The sequence below is a fragment of the Oryctolagus cuniculus genome, chromosome 5 (genome assembly GCF_964237555.1).
Source record: "Oryctolagus cuniculus chromosome 5, mOryCun1.1, whole genome shotgun sequence".
NCBI classification, from domain to species: domain Eukaryota; kingdom Metazoa; phylum Chordata; class Mammalia; order Lagomorpha; family Leporidae; genus Oryctolagus; species Oryctolagus cuniculus.
The window spans coordinates 21,527,822-21,552,893 of NC_091436.1; the positions used below are offsets into that span (position 1 = coordinate 21,527,822).

The following is a 25,072-nucleotide window of genomic DNA, read 5'->3' on the forward strand; positions in this document are numbered from 1 at the left end:
GTCAAGTTACTTGGAATTACATAATTATAGGCAAAACATTTTTAAAAATAACAACCATGTTGAGTATGTTTCCTGAAGAGACACAAATCATGTCATTAAATAAATTGCCTTCCTCTTTGCTAACAAACAATACTTTGGAGAACTTGGAAATAGCCTGAGACAAGTTTTACTACCATTGTGCTATATGGATAATCAATGCATCTATGTTTCACCTTCTAGAATTTTTATTTGCTATTATGTCAGTACAAAGGTAACATGGCTTAGCTTTTTTGAATGATAATTAAGAATTCATAGATTATATAACCATAGTGTTACATACAGGTTAATAAACCCTGATGTGGTTTGCATAGTAATGCAGTTGAGGATTAGCCATTACAACATAGTTAGATGGATAACTTTTGGAAACTTACTGAAAGCATTCACAGAAATCTTCAAAATCTAACCATATTTCTTTGGAAACACAAGTATTTATTGTTATGAGTTCCTCTAGTGATTTTTCCTGTGTTGCTGTTGTCTGGCTGACCAAATCTTTTTCCAAGCTCAATCCATTAGTTTGATGAGTATCACTCAATCCAGGGTCTGTTTGCTCATCTGTGCAAAGTAGAAGACAAACACAGATTATCTGGTTAAATAGTAAATTATAAAAATACAAAAAAAAAACTACGAGGGGGTTCTAAGTTTATTATTGGAGAAATATTTGCTGAAATAATAATTTACATGCAGGTCTCAAATGTGCAGATGTCCCCACAGAGACACGTTTTGTACACTTCGGAGAAGTCTATCAAGTATCATGAACACTAGTGTTCAGGAATTTTGAAACCACTTGGATAAAGTTGTGCACATGTTCTTTAGAGTTTGTGAAGTTACAAGAGAAATGACCCAGCTTATGTGCTTAATATGTGCTTAATATGCTTAATATGTCTGCAATAGCCAGACATATTTATATATGAGGAGACGGCTCAGACACCAGAGAGAAAATGACAAATTGAGAGATATACCCCAACAAATGTAGGCCAGTAAACTATTTAATTTCTGCCTGTAGTCAGTCATTCTGTAGCCTTATTTTATATTAACCAAGTAATATAAAAACTCTTATACAGTACAGAAAACAAAATTTTATATATACATATGCCACACATTTGAGCTTTGATCAAGTCTGTGTTCAAGAACTAGAAAATCTGTAATGGTTTCAGTACTTTGATCATGGTGTACATATATTTAAGTATGCAAATATTACTATGGTCTTTAGCCAGATTCTTTTTATTTTTATATTTTGTCTTAACTTTGAGTTTAACAAGTGAAGTTACTTTTTTTCCTAGTTCATTACATATTACAGTCAACAAACCAATGGGGATTCTGAAGAGATTCTTCCAAAAGCCAGGAAGAGGGAGGGACTCCTGTGTTCTTTGATGTTCATTAAAAAAGTCACAAGAATATTGTTGATTTACCTTTTCCTAATATAACCAGTGATGGAAAAGTACCCTATGAAATAAAAAGAAAGTGTTAAGAAACTGTTTTGAATTCAACAAAACATTTAAAGTGCTATTTAAAGTGCCCAAGTCTTTCAATGTTTGTTTAAGCATCGAAAACACAGTTCCTGGGAAAACTTACTAACATAAAGTAAACAGATTCAAATTAAAAATATGTGAACCTAATTAAATATTGGATTGAGATTTAACTTTATGATGTTAAAACACAGAATAGGGCCGGTGCCGTGGAGCAGTGGGTTAATCCTCTGCTTGCAGTGCCAGCATCCCATATAGGCGCTGGCTCTAGATCCCATTGCTCCACTTCCAATTCAGCTCTCTGATATGGCCTGAGATAGCAAAAGATGGCCCAAGTTTTTGGGCCCTTGCACCCATGTGGGAGGCCAGGAAGAAGCGCTTGGCTCCTGACTTCGGATTGGCGCATCTCCAGCCGTTGCAGTCATTTGGAGAGTGAACCAATGGAAGGAAGACCTCTCTCTCTGTCTCTCCCTCTCACTGTATGTAAGTCTACCTCTCAAATAAAATAAATAAAATCTTTAAAAACAAAAATACAGAGTATATGAATGCACTAAATGATTGACTCGTAACAAAAGTTAAATTAAAACAATGGGATTTTACTTGGCATTGAGGTACCTGTCAGTAACAGAGAAATTAAGAGACCATGATTCTTCGTTATTGTATAGAACCCAGAAAGTATGCTTTCAATGACAAAAATGGTTCCTGAAACTTCTAACCAGGAAATTATGGTGAATTTGTGAATAAAACTTTAGATTCTCTGGAACTCTATTAATTTAAGTATAAAAGATAAAATGGTACAAATTCATACAGAATGACAAGTGATGTCAGAAATTATATTGGACAACATTTAGCATATGGAGGAGAAAGCAGAGCAGAGATAACTGACCACCAAGTTCTAGTTAGAGCAATCCTACTTAGGCCTTAGCACTCTAGAAACATTTGACCGACATCTGAGGAGGACATAATGAGATACAGCCTTCTGGTTCAGAAACCAGTCCTGCATAAACAGGACATTGAAAATTGCCTGAACTGGAGAAATTGAATAGGAAATCTCTCCATATGAATTCAGAGTTACTGTGAGACAGTGTTTTGGGGATGTGGAGAAAGGGAAACTTTATGTTGTTAGTGAAAAGAAAGAATGGTGCAGCCACTGTGGAAAACAGTGTGGAGATTCCTCAAAAATTATTGACCAAACAATTCCACCACATGTACAAATTCATTTATGACATAATTATTTATAATAGCAAAAAATTGGAAAAAAAAACTCAAGAGTCCATCCAGAGATGTTAGTACCTATGGTTCATCACACAATGAATTAATATGCTACATTAAGAATGAAGTCATTCTTCAAGTATATATTAAAATCTCCAGAACATATTAAGTATTTTAAAAAATAAAAAAATTAAATTTTGAGTAGAAAAAGAGGAGATCATGTAATGTAGTATGTGATGTGATTCTCTCCAATTAACTAAAGAAATCTTGGAAGTCTTCTACAGAGGCCAGAACAGCAAAACAGAATGGAGAGGCACATGCAAAGTAGCAATTCTATATTTGTGCTTTAGATTTTTACTTTTGAACATAGTGCTATACTACCTATTTAAAAAATAAAATATTCTTTTACATCTACCATGTTGTCAAATATAATGGAACATTAAATATTGACCTGGATGTTAAGCAAAGAAAATTTTCAGATAATGCTGACAAGAAAGAGCCTTGACACATCTTGGAGAAATATTTGACATCTTGGTGTAAGGTTAAACAGTCAGATGCCCTATGATCTATCAGCTATAGTATGAGAGTCATATCTGAAGGCAAGGTTTATGGTTTCTGAACCAACTGTCCTCTGGGGCCCACAGTTAGATTTTTTTTTTTTTGGAAAATATTAACATGGATTTATTTAAAATTACCTCTTTAACTGAAATTCAGTATTTTTGTCAATTATCAATTATCAGTCTATGCAAGTAGCCATAATGTTATTAGCAATAACTGAGGGACCTATCAATAAAATAAATCGTAGTATTTTACATTATGTTAAATGGTAAACATCTTAAATGGTCATATATGCTCGTCATTATCTTGAAATTACAGCAGTTATTAGGATCATTGTCATATTTCATGTGATTGTGTCTTCCTGTCTATATATAGTCCTGTGACCTGTAGTTGGCCAACTGATGACTATGCTTGGTAGTCATTCAACCATGAAATAGTGAAGCTACCTGTTTTCACAGTGCTAGCCCAGACAGCTGTATTACTTTCCACAGTGCCCTATCAACAGTCCTCAGTCAATTAATATGCAAAAATAGATTAATTGTCCTTATTGGTGTTAGAAATTTTACAACATTGTCAAAGGAGGCTGTAGCACACACATAAAAGATAATCAGTCCCAAAACTAAAGAAACTCTGACACACGTGTAGAGGGAACATTTAAGAAACACCACAGCCGGCGCCGCGGCTCACTAGGTTCCCCCTCTTCCAGGCCAGCTCTCTGCTGTGGCCAGGGAGTGCACTGGAGGATGGCCTAGGTGCTTGGGCCCTGCACTCGCATGGGAGACCAGGAGAAGCATCTGGCTCCTGCTTTTGGATCAGTGTGGTGTGTCGGCCACAGCGCGCTGGCCGCGGCGGCCATTGGAGGGTGAACCAACAGCAAAGGAAGACCTTTCTCTCTGTCTCTCTCTCTCACTGTCCACTCTGCCTGTCAAAAAATAAAAATAAATAAAAAAAAAGAAACACCACAGTAACATTGTTTGCAATGGTAAGAAAGGATGAGTACAGATATCACACTGTGACTGATAAAAATAATTGCAGTATGGTTATATAATACATACCATAAGCCAGTAAAATTAAAAACTCTAACATGCAAAAATGACTTGAATCTTACAAATATGATGTAAGTCAAAGAAGATACAGAAGAATTAATACACTAAGAGTCTACTAAAATTATGTACAAATTAAATCAAGCTATATATTATTTACAAATACATGATACACATAATTGGAAAAATTAGAAAAATGTATGGAGCTGATTAATATAAACATCTGAAAGAGGAAATACAACTAGAAGAGATACACAGGGGAGTGTACTGCAGAGGAATATTGCATTTGGTAACTACATTATAGATACTTAATACACTTACTTTAAAAATTGTTATTTACTTATTTATTTGTTTTTTATTTTGAGCAGCTGCGAAGCACACTGAGAGATTGCCTATATGCTGGTTCACTACCCAAATACCTACATATAGCCATGGTTGTGACAGGTTGAGTCTGAAGCCAGGAACACTTATCCACGTCTCCTATAAGTGTGACAGGAATCCAAATTCTTGAGCCATCACCTGTTGTTTCTCAGGATACACATTAGCAGGAAACTGGACTTAGGACTTGAATGAATTGGGGCTCAAAGTCAGGCAGTCAAATATGGAATATTTTCATAGGCATTCCAAGGGCTGTGTTAACCACTATGGCAAATGCTCACCTCAAAGGTATTTATTTTAATAACATTCCTTATAGTGCTCAGATGCATGTTACACATTATTTTATATGTTTAATATATTTCAAAGTTTAAGAAAAAAGTTTTCTATAATCAAGGTTTGGGTCAAGTTTAAGAGTAACAGAGTTACCTGAGACATAGCTCCTGTTATTTGACTCAAGTCCTGCTGGCTTGTGGTTGCAGTTTCATCGCTTTCAGTGACAGAAGGTAAACTAGATCCCAGAGGCACTCCTTTCTTAATGAGAGATGGCACGCAATATCTAATGGAAAAAACATTCCTGTTATTTTAATATCTTGTTTAATGTTGCTCATAAATAACTGCAATTTTGTCAATAATGCAAAGTAACAGTTTTGTTCATTTTTTTCATGCACTTTTTTTTATAACAAGTCATGTTTTCTTATTTTATGTTGAAGCATTGAATTACCTTTAATAGTACTGAAGAAACAGTCTACATCTGTTAATGTTTTGGTGTAAAAATTTTCCAGAACACTGTTTTAAAGCTTTGGTGGCCATCTTTGGATATTGATGATCAAAACACAAGCATTTGACATTTAGAATTGATTTAAGTGTAAGTTATATGTCAGTGAAACATTTCTCAGAGTTATATATTTAATTACAAATCTAAAAAACTCAAGTTTGTTACTGTGCCATTCATACTGGCTACCTAAGTGTATAGCACTTCCTTCAAGCAATTGCTGATATGACTCCACAGCTGGAATTTTAAAACCACAATAAAAACACATTTGTTGTAGAATATATATGTATATATTTAGGAAATTATATTTCAAAGATAAAATTAGGTTCTGTATATATGAGCTTCATAAACTTAGTCATTTTTTCCAGTGCTTCCCATTAATTATAAAATTTAATTTACCTCTAACCAAATTTCTCCAATTTGCATAAAACTGCCACTAGAGGGTAGCACAAACATATTTCTGGAGCACTAATTCTCTCAAACAAGGCCATGAGCCAAGAATGGGCAAGTTTGGTGTGTTACTACAAGGATAGTTTTCCAACGATAGGAAACTTACATAGCAGTCATTTTCAAGGGCTTTCCAGAAAAAAACAAGGGTTTTCTCTCATGTTGACCTAAGAACTCTGACTGCTCAGAGAGATGAGATAAGCAACTTGTCTCTCAAGTAGGATAAAATGCTATTCACGCATCTTTGCATTTGGCTCTGTCACATATAATGAATATGCAAATGATTCATAATAGATTCAAGCAGTGAATACATTAGTTGAATTCAATCAAGCTATTAAGTCACCTGTATATGGCTATTAGAATTTCATCCACCTTGATCAGGTAATAAAGTTGAAAGAAGATACAAGAAAAATTAAATAGGGGAGTAACTCAGGAAATTTAGATTATAAAATGAAGCCATTTGTGGTTTCTACAGACACAGAGATTCTTAAAAGGCTGTGTAAATCTAATTTAATTGTGAGAAAAATTGTCCCAATGGTCCTTGGCCCCAATTCTTTTTTTTTTTTAACTTATTTAGTAAATATAAATTTCCAAAGTACAGTTTATGGATTACAATGGCTTCCCCCCCCATAATTTCCCTCCCACTTGCACCCCTCCCATCTCCTGCTCCCTCTCCCATTCCATTCACATCAAGATTCATTTTCAATTATCTTTATATACAGAAGATCGATTTAGTATATATTAAGTAAAGATTTCATCAGTTTGCACCCACACAGAAACACAAAGTGTAAAATACTATTTGAGTACTAGTTATAGCATTACTTCACATTGGACAACACATTAAGGACAGATCCCACACGAGAAATAAGTACACAGTGACTCCTGTTGTTGACTTAACAATTTGACACTCTTGTTTATGGCGTCAGTAGGCTATGGAAGCCTTTTGAGTTCGCCGACTTTGATCTTATTCTGACAGGGTCATAGTCAAAGTGGAAGTTCTCTCCTCCCTTCAGAGAAAGGTACCTCCTTACCTTCTGAATCAAAAAAAAAAAAAAAAAAAAAAAAAAAAAAAAAAAAAAAAAGAAAGAGAGAGAGAGGTTTACCACGCCTAACCTGAGAGTGTCACCTTTGGCACACCCTTAACCTTGAGGAACCAAACAGAGCTCTCAGGCCACACCCATCTCAAGCCTCTAAGGCTCCATCAAAAGCAGACAGTCCACTTAATACAGTCATAGAATAACAAGAAAAAACACCAGCAAAGGAAGAAGAATCAGAGAATATCTCCATAATGCCAAGCAACAAAAGCAGAAACCGAGGAAACAAGAGCAAGGAAGACATTATGACACCCCCAAAGGAACAAGACACCCCAAGCCAAGATCATGAAGATGATGAGATGGAAGAAATGCAAGATACCGATTTAAAAATATTTATGATAAGAACAATTAGAAGTTTTCAAAAACAAATGGTTGAGCTGCAGAAATCCTTACTTGACAGGATAGAAAATCTCCTTCAAGAAAATGAAATCTTAACGAAGAATCAAATTGAAACGCAGAAACTAGTAGAACAGCAAAGTGTGACAGTGAAGAGAAATCAAAATGAAATGAAGAACTCAATAGATCAAATGACAAACACATTAGAGAGCCTTAAAAACAGAATGAGTGAAGCAGAAGAGAGAACATCGGACTTAGAAGACTTAGAAGAGAACAGGAAAGTATACAGTCAAACCAAAGAAAAGAAGAGGAAATTAGAAATCTAAAAAATATTGTTGGGAATCTACAGGATACTATTTAAAAAACCACCATTCGGGTTCTAGGAGTTCCTGAAGGCATGGAGAGGGAGGAAGGATTAGAAGGCCTTTTTAGTGAGATACTTGCAGAGAACTTACCAGGTTTGGAGAAGGACAGAGACATCCTAGTACAGGAAGCTATAGAACCCCTAGTATACATGACCAAAAGAGATCCTCACCACGACACGTAATCAAACTCACCACAGTGAAACATAAAGAAAAAGATTCTAAAATGTGCAATAGAGAACGTCAGATTACTCTCAGAGGATCTCCAATTAGATTCACAGCAGACTTCTCAACAGAAACCCTACAAGCTAGAAGGGAATGGCGGTGAACTCAAAAGGCTTCCATAGCCTTGGCAACTCATGACTAGGGCCCCAGTTCTTTTTTTTTTTTTTTTTTTTTTTTATCTTTTATTTAATGAATATAAATTTCCAAAGTACGACTCATGGGTTACAATGGCTTCCCCCCCCATACCGTCCCTCCCACCCACAACCCTCCCCTTTCCCACTCCCTCTCCCCTTCCATTCACATCAAGATTCATTTTCGATTATCTTAATATACAGAAGATCAGCTTAGTATACCTTAAGTAAGTATTTCAACAGTTTGCTCCCACACAGAAACATAAAGTGAAAAATAATAGATGATTTTTTTTTAAATGATGATGAAATCAGATCAGACCTATTGTCATGTTTAATCCCAGTGAGAGTCAAGTTGGGAATTGATAATTTCTTTCTTTCTTTTTTTTTTTTTTTTTACAGAAGATCAGTTTAGTGTACATTAAGTAAAGATTTCAGTCGTTTGCACCCCCATAGAAACACAAAGTGAAATATACTGTTTGAGTACTCGTTATAGCATTAAGCCTCAGTGTACAGCACGTTAAGGACAGAGATCCTACATGAGGAGTAAGTGCACAGTGACTCCTGTTGTTGACTTTACCAATTGACACTCCTGTTTATGGCATCAGTAATCTCCCTATGCACCAGTTATGAGTTTCCAAGGCTATGGAAGCCCCTTGAGTTCTCCGACTCTTATCTTGTTTAGACACGGTCATAGTCAAAGTGGAGGTTCTCTCCTCCCTTCAGAGAAAGGCACCTCCCTCTTTGAAGACCTGTTCTTTCCACTGGGATCTCACTCACAGAGATCTTTTTGCCAGAGTGTCTTGGCTTTCCATGTAGGGCCCCAGTTCTTAACAACTATCAAAATCGCTAATTCATACGTAAACTCAAGCAGCTGAAAGATATCAAAAAATTATTTGGAATGGCAAAATTATTATATTAGTGTGTGTGATGGTGACTTTTGGACGTCAGCTAGAGCAGATTAAGGAATATCTAACCAGATGGAAAGTCAATATTTTGGGGTGGATCTGTGAGAGTGTTTAGAGGAGACTGGATGTGAATTCAGTCAGGGAACTGAATAGGAAGGATCCGCTCTCAGTTTGGGCAGATGCAATACAATCATCTGCGAGCCTAGACAGAACAAAAAAGCAGAGGCAAGGTGAATTTACTCTCTCCTTGCTGGATGTAGTACACGTTTCTTCTTCTGCCCTTGGACATCAGAACTCCAAATTCATTTTTCCTTTGGATTCTAGGGCAAGCACCAGCAGTTTCCCATAATTTCAGGCTTTCAGGCTTAAACAGAGTTCCACCATTGGCTTCCCTGGTTGTGAGGTCTTTGAACTCAGAAAATTATGTTACCAGACTCTCTGGCTCTCTAGCCTGCAAAGGTCCTGCCATGGGACTTTTCTAACTCCATATTGTGTGAGCCACTTCCCCTAACAAATGACTCTTTTTTTTTTTTTTTTTTGACAGGCAGAGTGGACAGTGAGAGAGAGAGACAGAAAGAAAGGTCTTCCTTTGCCACTGGTTCACCCTCCAATGGCCACCGCGGCCGGTGGGCTGTGGCCGGAGCACCGCGCTGATCCGATGGCAGGAGCCAGGTGCTTATCCTGGTCCCATGGGGTGCAGGGCCCAAGGCCTTGGGCCATCCTCCACTGCACTCCCTGGCCACAGCAGAGAGCTGGCCTGGAAGAGGGGCAACCGGGACAGAATCCGGCACCCTGGCCGGGACTAGAATCCGGTGTGCCAGCACTGCAAGGCGGAGGATTAGCCTAGTGAGCCGCGGCGCCGGCCACAAATGACTCTTTATAATCTCTCTAGCTATAGCTCCTGTTGGTTCTGTCTTTTTGGAGAATCCTGATTTACACTGGATAACTTAAGCATGAAATACATCAGAAAAATTATGAAGCATTAACATTTTTATGTTAATAATAGTTCTGTGTGTACTATAGACTGTATGGCTATGTTCCCCAGAAATTCATTCATATGTTGACTTTATATCCAATGTGGTGATATGCAGATGTCCTAAATAGCACTCTGGCCTCAGAATCAGCCCTAAAGGCATTCGGAGCTGGCTGAAAAGCTCATGAGAGTATTTCAGGCATGGAAAGCCAAGACACTCTGACAAAAGATCTCTGCGAGTGAGATCCCAGTGGAAAGAACAGGCCATCAAAGAAGGAGGTACCTTTCTCTGAAGGGAGGAGAGAACCTCCACTTTGACTATGAGCTTGTCTAAACAAGATAAGTATCAGAGAACTCATAGGGCTTCCATAGCCTTGGAAACTCATGACTGGAGCATAGGGAGATTACTGATGCCATAGACAGGAGTGTCAATTGGTAAAGTCAACAACAGGAGTCACTGTGCACTTACTCCTCATGTAGGATCTCTATCCTTAATGTGCTGTACATTGAGATTTAATGCTATAACGAGTACTCAAACAATATATTTCACTTTGTGTTTCTATGGGGGTGCAAACTGTTGAAATCCTTACTTAATGCATACTAAACTGATCCTCTGTAAAAAAAAAAAAAAAAAAGAAATTATCAATTCCCAACTTGACTCTCACTGGGATTAAACATGACAATAGGTCTGCTCTGATTTCATCATCATTTTAAAAAATCATCTATTATTTTTCACTTTATGTTTCTGTGTGGGAGCAAACTGTTGAAATCCATACTTAATGTATACTAAGCTGATCTTCTGTATATTAAGATAATCGAAAATGAATCTTGATGTGAATGGAAGGGGAGAGGGAGGGGGAAAGGGGAGGGTTGTGGGTGGGAGGGACGGTACGGGGGGAAAGCCATTGTAATCCATAAGTCGTACTTTGGAAATTTATATGCATTAAATAAAAGTTTAAAAAAAATAAAATAAAAAGAAGTGGACACTTTGGGAGGTGATTAGAACATGAAGATAGGGACTTAGAACCTTTATAAATAAACTACAGGAAGGTCACTTGTCCCATCTACCAGGTGAGGTTATAGAGAAAAAATGGTCATATACAAACCAGGGCCATATTTATCTCAGATTTCCCAGCCTCCAGAACTCTGAGAAGTAAAATTCTGCTGTTTATAAACCAAATAGACTTTGGCAGATTTGCTATAGCAACCCGCACAGACTATGAACCTCTATATAATACTTTGTAATACAGTAGTTCTTCTGAATCTGAGATGCCTGTATCCATCTATTAAATCAACAGCAGATGGAAAATGTTTAGAAAAATATGTGTCTATACTGAACATGTCCAAATGTTTTGCCCTGTCATTATTCTTTAAACAATGTAGAACAAACATTTATATAGCACTCACCTTGTACTAGGTGTTATAATTCATCTAGAAATGACTTAGAATGCAAATTGCATAAACTATATGCAAATGCTACAACATTTTATATGAGAGACCCGAGCATGCAGAAATTTCGGTTTCCGCAGGGAGAGTGTGAGAGGCGGGAGCTGGGTCCTACAACTATGTTGCATAATCTGACCAATAAGGCTTTTAAATATACAGTTTAGGGGTTGGCAAATAGCCTAGTGGTTAAGATGCTGATATCCTACATCGCAGTCCCGGGTTCAATTCCTGTCTCTGGCTCCTGACTCCAGCTTCCTTTTAATGTAAACCCTGGTGTACAGTGATGATGACTCAAGTAACTGGGTTATGGCCACCCATGTGGAAGACCCGGATTGCATTCCTAGCTCCTGGGCATTTGTGAAGTGAACTAGTAGGTACGAGTGTTCTCTGTTCCCTACCCCACTACATAAACAAAAATTTTAAAAATATATAGTGTAATATTTAACTTTACTTACATGATCATTAAGTTAAAAGGTTTAAGAAAATCTTGGTTTGTAAAAAGTAAGTGCTCATAGAAAAAATTAACTTTCTGTAAGTTCCTATATAATTTTAATTGACTTTTGCCATGATTTAAATAGTTGGTAATATTTTATTTTTAACTAACTTTTTTTGGCTTTTAAAGTACTTAAGGAGAAAGTAATATATAATAAGTCATAAATGTAATGCAAAATGTTTAAATAAATTTAACTAGTTAAAAAGTTTATAGAATTGATAGATTTATTTTTTAAAGTTAGGGGAAACTTGATTTATAAATTGGTGACAATCATACATTGAGAAAACAAGTCCCAAATTGCTTATGAAGATGTCCTTTGTGGATGTTGCTAACTGCCAATGTTTGCCTATTAGTGCTGCAAAGGAACTCCTCCTTACCCACTTCTCAGTGTTCAATTCTTGATGCATAGCACTGACTGGCCCTTAAAAATCTATGAAACTCATCTCTAATATTCTAAAGTGAAATAAAGTCTATAAAAATGTAATTGAATTGGCTGTGATCTAAAGAGACTCTAAAAGTAGGAAAGCACATGGAACAAAGTATTCTAAACTTTAACTGTGAAACAGACATGGTTGTGTTTCCGTTATGCAGATCAAGGGATTTTAGCAGCCCATGAGCCCTGCCAGAGGCACCTACCAATCATGGTCACTACTCTTCAACACAGACAACCCCTGCCATGGCTCACAATACATTTGCCTTTTGATTTTTTATTTTCTTAATGTATCTTAATAGAACAATTAAAAATAAACCAAGTACTTTTAAAAATTAGACTTATTGGGTCTAATATTTTTGTGTAAAAGTCATCCACATTGCTTTGTGTAGCAGTATTTCTTTTACTTTTATATCTATGTATTGTTGCATTATGTTTGTTTTTGGATTTACCATGATGTATCTAGCTGCAGTTTAATTTGTACTTATATTGCTTGGTGGTTTTGAAACTTCCTGAATTTTGACTTCATTAAAAATTTTTTAATAATATGAGGAAAACAGATTTCCTATATTCCATAGGTACAATTTTAAGAATATAGTATATATATCCCTCCTTCCCTTGCTCTCTCAATCTCCCTCCTTCCCTTCCTTTCTTTTTTTTAATTTTTGCAAAAACATAATTTCAACTGACTCCGTAATCACAGACTTAAAGCACAGCCAAGCATAATAATCAACAAGTAAAATGTAGAAAGACCAGAGTTCCTCAGAAGTACAAACAAGAGCTAAAAAGACCAATCAAATCACAAGATGTCAATTTAATTCCTATACATATTTTGTATTTTATATACATATTTGTATTTTTGTATTTTGTATTTATATTTGTATATTTGTATTTTATATACATATATAATATGTATATATGCATCTGCTACGTAACATATTTGTTTTATGAAAGTGGCTTTTTTCACTGAACATGATGGTTTTCAATAACATTCTTTTTGTCCCAAAGACAGGATTTGACTATTTTTTATGGCTGAGTAGTAGTCCATAGTATATATACATACATATACACTACATTTGCTTCATCCAACCATTAATTGGTGTTCATCTGGGTTGATTCCATATCTTAGCTAATTTGAATTGAGCTGCAATAAACAGAGGAGTACAAATAACTCTTCCATTAGCTGATTTTATTTCATTTAGGTAAACTCCCAGGAGTGAGAGTGCTGGATTATATGGTAGGTCTATTTCAGATTTCTGAGGATTCTCCATACTGTCATCATGATGGTTGTACTAGTTTACATGCTCTCCAACAGTATATTAAGTTTCCTTTTCCCCACATCCTCACCAGCATTTATTGTTTATAGATTTTTGGATGATAGCCATACTAACTTGGGGTGAGATGAAACCTCACTGTGGTTTTTAATTGCATTTTCCTGGTGACTGGTGATCCTGAGCATTTTTTCAAGGTCTGTATTTCACCCTTTGAAAAATTCTTGTTCATGTCCATGCTCATTTTTTAACCAGATTGTTTGTTGTGTTGTTGTTGAATTTCTTGAGGATTTATATCCTGGATCCTTGAGGATATATATATATATATATATCTCCAGGATCTTCTAGTTCCTGGATATTAATCCTTTATCAGGCATGTAGCTTGTAAATATTTTTCCCATTCTGGTGGTTGCCTCTTCTTTTTATTAATATTTTTTAAAGATTTATTTTATTTATTTGAAGGACAGAGTTACAGAGAGAGGTAGAGACAGAGAGAGAAGTCTTCCATCCACTGGTTCACTCCACAATGGCCGCAATGGCTGGAGCTGTACCAATCCAAAGCCAGGAGCCAGGAGCTTCCTCAGGGTCCCCCGTGTGGGTGCAGGGGCCCAAGGACTTGGGCCATCCTCCCCTGCTCTCCCAGGCCATAGCAGAGAGCAATCGGAGGAAGAGTAGCCAGGACTAGAACTGGCGCCCATATGGGATGCCAGTGCTTCAGGCCAGGGCTTTAACCCACTGCACCACTGTGCCACTTCACTGCCCCTCCTTCTGTTTACTGAGTGTTTCCTTGGCAGTGCAGAAGCTTCTTAGCTTGATACAATCCCATTAGTTCAGTTTTGCTTTGATTGCCTGTGTTTCTGGGTTCTTTTCCAAGAAGTCTTTGCCTATGCCAATGCCTTACAGAGTTTCCCTGATGCTTTCCTCTAGCAGTTTGATGGTATCAGGTCATACATTTAGATTCTTGATCATTTGAGTTGATTTTTAGAAAAAGTGTAAGGTAGGGGTCTTGTTTCATACCTTTTCATACTTCTGCATGTGTAAATCCTATTTCCCCAATACCATTTGTCTAAGAGACTGTCCTTATCCAGAGATTGATTTTAGCTTGTTAGTCAAAGATTAGTTGGTTGAGGCTGTGCGGATTAATTTCTAGGCTTTCTGTACGTTTTCATTGTTTTATATGTTTATTTTTGTGCCAGTACCAGACTGTTTTGATTATAACTGCCAAGTGGTATGTATTGAATATTGGTATTGTGATGCCTCTGACTGTTTTTGTTGCTTAAGATTGCTTTAGCTATTCCGGGTCTCCTGTGTTTCCATATGAATCGTAGCATTATTTTTTCTCCATAGAAGAAGAACACCCTTGGCATTTTGATTCAGTTACATTGAATATGTAAGTTGCTTTGGGTACTATGACCATTTTGATTATATTAATTCCTCTAATGCATGAACATGGAAGATTTTTCTATTTTATTGTGTTTTCTATTTCTTTTTGTATGGACTGAATTTTTTGTCAGAGTATTAGTTTTCTTTTTTAAGTTTTATTTGTTATATAGGTTTAATGTATTTTATGTACACAGACTAAGGAACATAGTGACATTTCACCCTCTTCCCTCCTTCCTGCCCACATTCCAACCCTTCTTCCTCCACCCTCTCACATTCCCACTTTTAATTTTTACAAAGATCTATTTTCAGTTTACTGAATGATCATATAGTTAACCCTACACTTAGTAAAATATTTCAACAAATAGTATGAAGAAAAATGAAAATTAAAAAAAAAACTATTGCTCAATGGAAGAAGAAAAGGCTGTAACCAATCATCAAATTTCAAAATGTCTATTTCACTATAATATATTACATTTCAGGTACTCTATTAGTTACCTTGGATCAGGGAAATATCTGATATCTGTATTTTTTGGATTGGTTTATTTCACTACATATAATGGTTTCCAGTTGCATCCACTTTGTTGCAAAAGACTGGATTTTATTTATTTATTATTTTTAAAGCTGAATAGTTTTCCATGGAGTAAATATGACATAATTTCTTTATCCAGTAAACAGTTGATGGACATCTGGGTTGATTCCTTATGTTTGCTATTGTGAATTGTGCTGCAATGAACATGTGTTTACAGATAACTCAGATGCTAATTTCTTTTGGTTTGGGTAAATTTCCAGGAGTGGATGACTGGATCATATAGTAGGTCTAGGTTCAGATTTATCTCAATATTGTCTTCCATAGTGGCTGCCCAGTTCACATTCCCACCATTGGTGCACTCGGGTATCTTTCCCCCCACATCTTTGCCAGCATTTGTCATTTGTTGATTTCTATATGAGAGCTAATCTAACTGGAGTAAGGTGAAGCCTCATTGTTGTTTGACTTGCATTTTCCTGATGATTAGTGATCCTGAGCATTTTCTCAAGTGTCTGTTGGCCATTTGAATTTCCTCTCTTGAAGAAAGTCTATTCAATTTCTTTGTCCATTTCTTAATGGATTTTTGTTTTGTTGTTGAATTTCTTGAGCTTTTTATAAATTCTGGACGTCAACCTATTATCAGCTGTATAGCTCTTTCTCTTTAATATTTTGTGATTTTCATTGTATAGATCTTTCATATTCTTGGTTAAATTTATTCCAAGGTATTTGTAGCTATTGTGAATGGGACTGACCTTATGCCCCTGGCTTGTTTTTGTATACAGAGGCTATTGATTTCCGTGTGTTGCTTTTATATCTTGCAACTTTATCAAACTCTCATGAGCTCCAATCATTTTTTAGTGGAATCTTTTGGTTCCTCCTGTATCCAGGATCATGTCATCATCGGTAAACAGGTATAATTTTACTTCTTCTTTTCCAATTTAATTCCCTTTGATTTCTTTTTCTTGTCCAATACCTCTGTCTAAAACTTCTAGAACTATATTGATTAGCAATAAAGTGAGCATTCTTGTCTGGTTCCAGATCTTACTGGAAATGCTTCCCTCTTTTTCCTATTCAATATGATTCTGGCTGTGGAGTTGTCATATATTGCCTTTATCGTGTTACAGAACGCTACTTCTATTACAAATTTGATTAAAGTTTTTATTTTGATAAGGATTTTGCAATTTATTATATGTTTTATCTGCATCTATTCAGATAATCATATGGCTTCATTCTTTAATTTGTTAATCTGATATATCACATTTATTGATTTGTATGTATGTATGTATGTATGTATCTATCATCTCTCTATCTCTCTATCTATCCAGAGAACCTTCCATCTGCTAATTCACTCTCCAAATGGCTGCAACAGCCAGCAGCCAGGGCTGGGTCAGACCAAAACAAGGAGCCTGGAATTACTTCCAGGTCCCCCACATGAGTGCAGCGTCGCAAGCACCTGGGCCATCTTCGGCTGTATTCCCAGCACTTTAGTAGGGAAGTGCATTGGAAGTAGAGCAAATGAAACTCGAACCAGTGCATATATGGGATACTGGCCCTGTACACAACAGCTTTACCCATTATGCCACAACACCAGCCCCAATCTGTATATTTTAATTGGAGAGTTTATTCTATTTACATTCAAGGTTATTATTGATAAGTTATGACTTGGGCTTGTTATTTTTCCATAAATATGCTGTTTGTTTTGGATCTCTTTTATACTATTTTTAGAAGGTTTTCGGCCTTCAAATTGCTTCATCATGCTATTTTTGTCCTTAAGTATCATTTGTAAGGCAGGTAGGGTGATGACAAATTCTTTCAGTTTTTGTTTGTTTTGGGAGGTCTTCATTACACCTCAATTTATGAATGAGAGTCTTGCTGGCTGACAGGTTTTTTCTTTAAGGACTTGGATTATACCTCTCCATTATCTCCTCATTTATCAGGTTTTGGATGAGAAATCTGCTGCAATCTGATTGGAGGTCCTTCAAATATAATCTGAAATATCTCTCTCTTGTGCATTTTATAATCTTTACTTTGTATTTTACTTTTAAAAGTTTGAATATAATATGCTGTGTGAAGATCTTCTCTGTATGGGTATCCATATCTTTCTGCAAATTTGGGAAATTTTCTTCTGCTATTTCACTGAATAAATTTCCTAAGCCATTCTGCTTTTCCACTCCCTTAGAACTCCCTAAGACACATATACTTTGTCATCGGATGGTATCTTATAGACCCTGAACACTGCTTTTATTTCCTCCTTCTCTCCCTCCTCCTCTTTTCTTACCTTCTCTTCTTCTCCTTGCTCTCTCCCTCCCTCTCCCTCCCTCCCTCTCTTTCTCTCCCTCCTTCCCCATCTCTTCTTCTCCCTCTCCCTATCTCTCCTTCTCCCTCTCTCCTTCTTCCTGTTTCCTGCTCCCTATCTGTCTCTCCCTCTCCCTCTCCTTCTTCTTTCTGACTGATAAAAATCTGTTGTTCAGGCATCCCACCTTATTTTTTATTGTGCATATTGAATTCTTCATTTCTAATATTTCAATTTGATTATTCTTTAATATTTCTATTTCTCAGCTGAACTTCTCACTTATGTTTTATATATATATATATATATATATATATATATATATATATATATATATCCTTAACTCAGGTAATTTCTTCTCTGTGTTTTCAGTAATCCACAATCAATCCTTGAAATTCTTTTTCAGGCATTTTGTCAACATCCGCATCTTCAAAGTCCAATACTGAAGTATTATTATGTTCCTTTTGGGAATTCATATTATCTTCCTTGTTCGCATTTGTTGGATTTCTATGATTTTCACATTTCTGGAGAAACATTTGTTATCTCCTCTGAAGACCTTGTTCTTAGGAATGTGTGCCTAGGCATAGTAAGATGCCTGTACCTTCACAGGTTGTCTAGAAATATGTACTGGCTGGGGCCATGGAGCTCTGGTCTTCATTTGTGTGGGGGCAAAAGTCCAGGGTAGGGGCTGGCATTGTGGCGTAGTGGGCTAAGCCTCTGCTTGCATCACCAGAATCCCATATGGTTCCAATTCAGTCCTGGCTGATCCTCTTCTGATCCAGCTCTCCTCTATGACTTAGGAAACCAACTAAAGATGGCCCAAGTGCTTGGGCCCCTGCAGCTTCATGGGAAACCTGAAAGAAGCTCCTGGATCCTGGCTTTGAATTGGCTCAGCTCTGGCTGTTATGGCCATCTGGGGAGTGAACCAGTGGATGCAAGTCCTTTCTGTCTGTCTCTCCCTCTCTCTGTAACTCTACGTCTCAAATAAATAAATAAAATCTTTTAAAAAATGTCCAGGGTAACACCCAAAATATGTGTGATAGCTCTCCTCTGTAGTCAGTAGGTAGAGGGGATTGTGTCTGGTATGATCAATGCTTCTGCCCTTTTCTGTGTCAAAGTGAACCTCCCTGTGCCTATACCCTTCACTCAGGTGCATGAATTGCACAAAGAATGTATGTGTTCCATAGTATGAGTATGGAATCTTCCTGGCTTATAGCACAGACCCAGAATTCCCACAGTCACAGGCTGTAGGGAGTCCATTTTCTCCCCTTGGATCCTTTACATCCACAGAGACAGCCACTCTGTCCCTGAGCTGGGCACATTGGTTGAAATACGGCAGGAAGGCAATATGCCCTCCATTCACAGAGTTAAATGGGAACCCTGATCCTTCCAACTCCACCACCAGGACTCAAAGTCTTTGGGGACTGCTATTTCTCCATCTTACAAAACTCCCAGAGCACACAGGCAGCCGTAGCCTCTACTTGCCTCAATCTGGGAAGATGGCACTTTTCTTGCTGGTCTCTGGGCACCCTGGGAGGGGTGGCATTGTGCCCTCCATTCACAGAGTTGACTTGGCACCCTGCACCCTGCCAACTTGCTCTCCTGGACTAAAAGTCAGTGGGGATTACTGTTGCTCTTTCTGGTAAAATATCTCAGTGGTTCACAGGCCACCTCAACCTCCAAATGCCTTATTTTGGGAGTCTGGTGCTCCCCCCAGAAGGTTGCTGTGTGCCCTGTTTGGGGGAGGGAGTGATGTGCCCTCAGTTCACAGAGTTAAGTGGGCATCCTACCCCCTGCCAACTTGTCTGCCTGGATTCAAAGTCAATGGGACCATGAATCTCTTCCCCTGACAAGATCACCAGTGAAGCTCAGGCTTCTGCAGAATCCTCTCACTTCACCTGGGAAATATGGCCTCAACACAAACGTCCAGCTCCAGGAGTCACTGGTGGTGTCCCAGGAGCTGCTACATGTCTGTACAATTCTTGCTGCTCCATGGAGTCTCTCTTCTTACTGCAAATTTTCACTGAAAATCTCTCCAACTAGCATCCAGGAGCACATCTTCTCATTTTTCTGTTATTTTCCTGTGATCAAAATCAGCACATCTTTCCTCTATTCAGCCATCTTGGAATCCTGCATGGCTTTATTTTTTGTTTAACTTTTGAGACACTTTTGGTCTTGATTATTTCCACATCTCTGTATGTTCTATTTTGGAGAAGCACTGGCAAGGATCTTGGTCAATTTTAGATCGTCTCATATGATTTTTATAGTATTTTTCCCATTTCTATTTTTTGCTTCTTTGTTTCAATGCTTCAGTATAATGTTATCTTCTGACCTATTTTCCATTTTGCTAATTGTCTTTTTTGGCTGTATCTAATCTGTTTTTAAACACATGTATTGAATTTTTAATATCAGTTATTAAATTCCTTATTTCTGGAATATATATTTTATCATTTGTAATTTCTAAAGGGAAGGTTTATTTGACAAATTAACTCAACAAAATTTACCTAAATAAAATTATAATATAATGAAATATTTAAATCAAAACCTCAGAATTTCATGCAAATACCAAGACCAAAATTCTGAAGTACTGGTACTGCATTTCAAATCTTCATTACTAATATTAGAAAGCTGAAACTTGCTTGCCTCACAGTTTAGGTTAAACTGTATACACAACTCCTATATTAGTTCTATGAAAAAGAATATTTTTAACATGCATCCCACCAGGGTTCAGTACAATGTGTATAAGGGCAACATCTAACATAATTAAAATGCTTTAATCTAGATATGCTTACTACTTAAGTACATTCTATGATATGACTAACTTGAGAAAAGCTAAAAATTATTTAACTGCTATAGTTTACTCAACTGTTACATCATATGTAATTGTATTAAAAAATACAGCACCTTATGTCTTTAAAATGATTCTGATTTCCACTTACAGAGAAGATATAAATCATAAATTTGTATTGCAAAATATGATGAACCAGATTTTATTTTTCCTTACAAAAGTTGACTGAGTCACAGTGATCACAATCAATTATATTCTCCAGCCAGTCCTCATATTGGATATGCTAGGGCATTCTTCCCAATCCATTCCTGCCTATGAATACATGCTTACACTACAGAAGTAGCTTCTGTTCACTGCTCTTGGCTATCATATTTACTCATGTTACTCTGACTGCCAAAGCCACTGCCATAACAACCACTCAGCTGCTAGTTGGCTGGGATACCAAAACAGGTCCAGTTTGTCATACTTCCTAGCATTTGGCTCCTATAACCATGACTGCTGACTCTTAGGTAAAATTCAGGAAGAGTTTTACATATCTTTGTTGAGTATTTGCTTTGTCTTTTGACACGTCTTTCATATTGCCTTCATGAGTTGCAGATTTGATATCCACTTTACCAGTTGCTCTGTCATCAGTTTTAATATGTACTCTCATAGGACTGAGCAGTGAAAAAAGAATTATAAGTGTCATCTTTAGTAGCTTTGTAAAGTAAGCCTTACATGTATATGCAGTGTCTCAGTGTGCACTGGGAAATAGAGCCATTATACCAGTCCCCATATCTATAATTAAATATTCATATAAAAGAGCAAATTAGTTATCTTCTGAAATTCATAGTCATCATTATAGCCATTGTAATCAATATAGGCTCCATTATTACTAAATATCATCTCAAAACCAGTCCTCTGTCAATGTTGTTACAGTTCTACCAACCCCAGATCTGCCATGGGGCCTGACTGCAGCAATGTCATATACACTCATGTTTGATCTTAGTTCTAAGCTCAGCTCAATTGCTATTAGATTTCCATAAAACATCACTCTTGCCCTATTCTTACATTGTATTTCTTTAGAGTCTCATCAGCTTTTTTTTCTGTGAAGTAAAGTGCAAAAGGCCTCTCCTGTCTTCCTCCCCTGAAATTCCACAAGACACATTATTCCATTTGGCATAACTCTCAACCCTGAGAAGAACTGAACCTTTCCTTCTTTGCTAAATCCAAAAGGAATCCTTTAACCTGTACAGAGGTATTGTTGGCCATGTCAAGACTTTTGGGACCAGCAAGCTTCAACACTCATTTCAAGATTGCTTAATTTGAATTGTAAAACATATCTGTGTTCTAAAATTTTTCTTAATTTCAGGGCCAATTTGAATCCATATTCTGATTCAAGATCAACAAAAGCCTTACTACCAGTTTCCCCACTTTGGAACAGAGGAAATGAATCTCTCAATCTTCATTTTGAATTTTGTTGTTAGAGAAATACCATTGCAGGAAGGTGATTAAGATGGCGGAGTAGGAGGGAACTTACTTCTCTAATCTAGGAGAAAATAGTTTATTAAAAGTGGAGAGAGCACAGTTTCAGGGAAGAGTTAGGAGAAAATGGCAGAGGAAATTCTACACAAATTAGAGGGGCACAGTGGATCTATGTGAAGGGCATGGATGCCCACAACTCAGGACCACAGCAGCTGAGAATGTTGGAGACTGAGGTGAGAACAGACTGTAACAGCCTAAGCTACTGGCAATAAAGCTGCAGTAAGAATTTAAAGGGAATCCAGCTTGAAGCCCAGTGGGGGATAGTGTGGCAAACTAGAGGAGCAAAAAAAAGGGGGGGGGTGTAAGTTTCTCTTTCCCTGATCAGCTTGCAATGGCATCCTATAACAAGCTGATAGAGAGCAGATGCCATTTTGGTCATACATGAGAGCTGAGCCAGCTAGTGCTGGTGCCCAACATGCAGCCCTGTGGACTCCTGAGTTTGGTGAGGAGAACTGACAGGTGGATGGGTGCTTGTGACTGTGGGAGGCTTGTATACCAGGACTGTGAAAAAACTGAGGCTTTGCGGGAGGGCTCATGGTGCGGCTGGGACTTTGGGCAGTCACTATGACAGGATCCACATGCTCAGGGCTCCCTGGTATACTGGTGAGAGACATTGCTGAGGAATCTGAGCTTACACTGAGGACTGCACATATCTTTTGTGTGGTCCTTGGGGGCAGAGTAGATGAATATTATACCCACCGTGGCTAGAGCTCAGGCGCTGGTCTCCTTTGAGGAGAGCTCAGCTGAGTAAAAGAAACCTCCACTCTGATAAAAAAAAAAAAAAGAGATTTACCACACTAAACCTGGGTGTGTCACCTTAGACATGACCTTTCACCTTGGAGAATTCAATAGAGCTTTTTAGCCACACCCACACCATGCCTCTAGGTATTCACTGAAAGCTGATACTCCACTAATCTACAGAGGAATAGTACAAACATAAAAGCCACTTCACAGGAAAAAAAAGAAATCAATGAGTATCCCCAGAAATGCTGAATAACAAATGCACCAATTCAAGAAAATAGAATTAGGAAGACAATATTATGTACCCAAAAGAACACAACACTTCAATACTAGATTGTGAAGCTGATGAGACTGAAGAAATGCCAGAAATAGAATTCAAAAAAATTGATCATAAGATTACATAGAGGGAGAAGCAGCAAGAGGCGGAATAGGAAGGGAGCACACTGATAGTCCGGGAAGAGACAGTTTAATAAAAGTGGAGATATTGCAGGTTCAAGGAAGAGTAGGGGAAGAAACAGCAGAGGAAACTCCTCCCGAACTAGTGATTCACAGTGGACCTGTGTGGAGAGTGTGGGAGCCCATAGTTCGGGACACCAGCGGCAGACTCACACACCAGCGCTGGAACACGAAGTAGGCCGAACCTCAATAGCCCAAGACACCAGTGGGCAAACGGAAAGAGGAAACTAGAGGGAACGAGGCTTGAAACCCCGTGGGGAAAAGTTCACCAGGCTAACTAGAAGAGAGAGGAAAAAAAAAAAGTGACCGAAAAGGACACGAGTTTCTCTCTCTCCGGTCACCCCTCAAGGGCAAGCAAGACAAAGAGTAGGCGCCACTTTGGACATACGTCATAGGCAGGGCGACCTAAGGTCTGCACCAGCCCTGAGCCTAGCAGAAAAACCTGACTCCGGGGGGGGGGGGGGGTGGTGAAATAACAGGAGATTAGGACCTAGTGAATGTGTGGTGCTAATGAACTGAGACTGTGAAAAAAGAGACGTTGGGGGAGAGAACTCACGGAATTCACGTGAGTACTCTCCAGAGATGCTACAATTCGTTAACCTTGGCAACCCAGAGGGAGACTGCACGAGAATATGAGCCCACACTGAGGGCAGAACAGATTCCCTGTGTGGTCCTTGGGAAAGAGCTTCCGATCTCTGGCTCCTGTGGGTATATCATTCGCCTGCTAACTACCTCCAATTCTGTTCAGCTGTGTGGAATTACTTCCCTTTTGAATCGAAAGAAAGAAAGAAAGAAAGAAAGAAAGAAAGAAAGAAAGAAAGAAAGAGATTTACCACGCCTAACCTGAGAGTGTCACCTTTGGCACACACTTAACCTTGAGCAACCAAACAGAGCTCTCAGGCCACACCCATCTCAAGCCTCTAAGGCTCCATCAAAAGCAGACAGTCCACTTAATCTAGAGTCATAGTATAATGAGAAAAAACACCACAGCAAAGAAACCAAAGAACATCTCCACAATGCCAAGCAACAAATGCAAAAACTGAGGTAACAAAAACAAGGAAGACGAACACAGAAAATGACCAAGCAAAAGTACAAATTAAATCCAAAATACATACACAAGACTATTAAAGGAAACATGGCAGGGCAAAGACAGTATTTAACAATAGTCACAATAAATATAAACAGTCTGAACTCCCCAGTTAAAAGACACAGACTGGCTTAATGGATTACAAAAGAAACACACCTTACCAACATAGATGCATGCAGACTGAAAGGGAAAGGATGGAAAAAGATAATAAATGCTAATGGAAACCAAAATTGAAAGAATTTGTCGCCACTCGTCCAGCCCTGCAAAAGATGCTTAAAGATGTGTTGCACACAGAAACACGGTCATCAATATGAAAGAAGGTAAAGGAAGGAGACCTCACAGCAAAAGATCACAGGAAGTTCAGAACATATATTAGAAAATATCTTTGGGAAATGGCAGGGCAAAGTTACCACTTATCATTATCACATTGAACGTTAATGGCCTGAACTGTCCAGTTAAAAGACACAGATTGGCTGATTGGCTTAAGGAACAAAACCCATCTATTTGCTGCTTACAAGAAACACATCTTTCCAACAAAGATGCATACAGACTGAAAGTGAAAGGCTGGAAAAAGATATACCATGCCCACTGAAATGAAAAAAGAGTGGATGTAGCCATCTTAATATCGGACAACAAAAACTTTACCACAAAAACTGTTAAGAGAGACAAAGAGAGGCACTATATAATGATTAAGGG

At 37.7% G+C, this 25,072-nt stretch overlaps 1 protein-coding gene across 4 annotated transcripts in view; it reads right to left on the reverse strand.

Moving 5' to 3' along the window:
* The window catches only part of ADGB (androglobin), a 215,760-nt gene that overhangs the window by 94,215 nt on the left and 96,473 nt on the right, over window positions 1–25,072 (reverse strand). For all 4 annotated transcript variants that reach the window (XM_051855270.2, XM_051855271.2, XM_008263621.4 and 1 more), the window contains exons 13-15: window positions 5,123–5,252; window positions 1,449–1,482; window positions 411–591 (exon numbers count right to left, since the gene is read on the reverse strand). In XM_051855270.2, coding sequence (XP_051711230.2) covers window positions 411–591; window positions 1,449–1,482; window positions 5,123–5,252 — 345 coding nt within the window. The remainder of the gene's footprint in view (window positions 1–410; window positions 592–1,448; window positions 1,483–5,122; window positions 5,253–25,072) is intronic.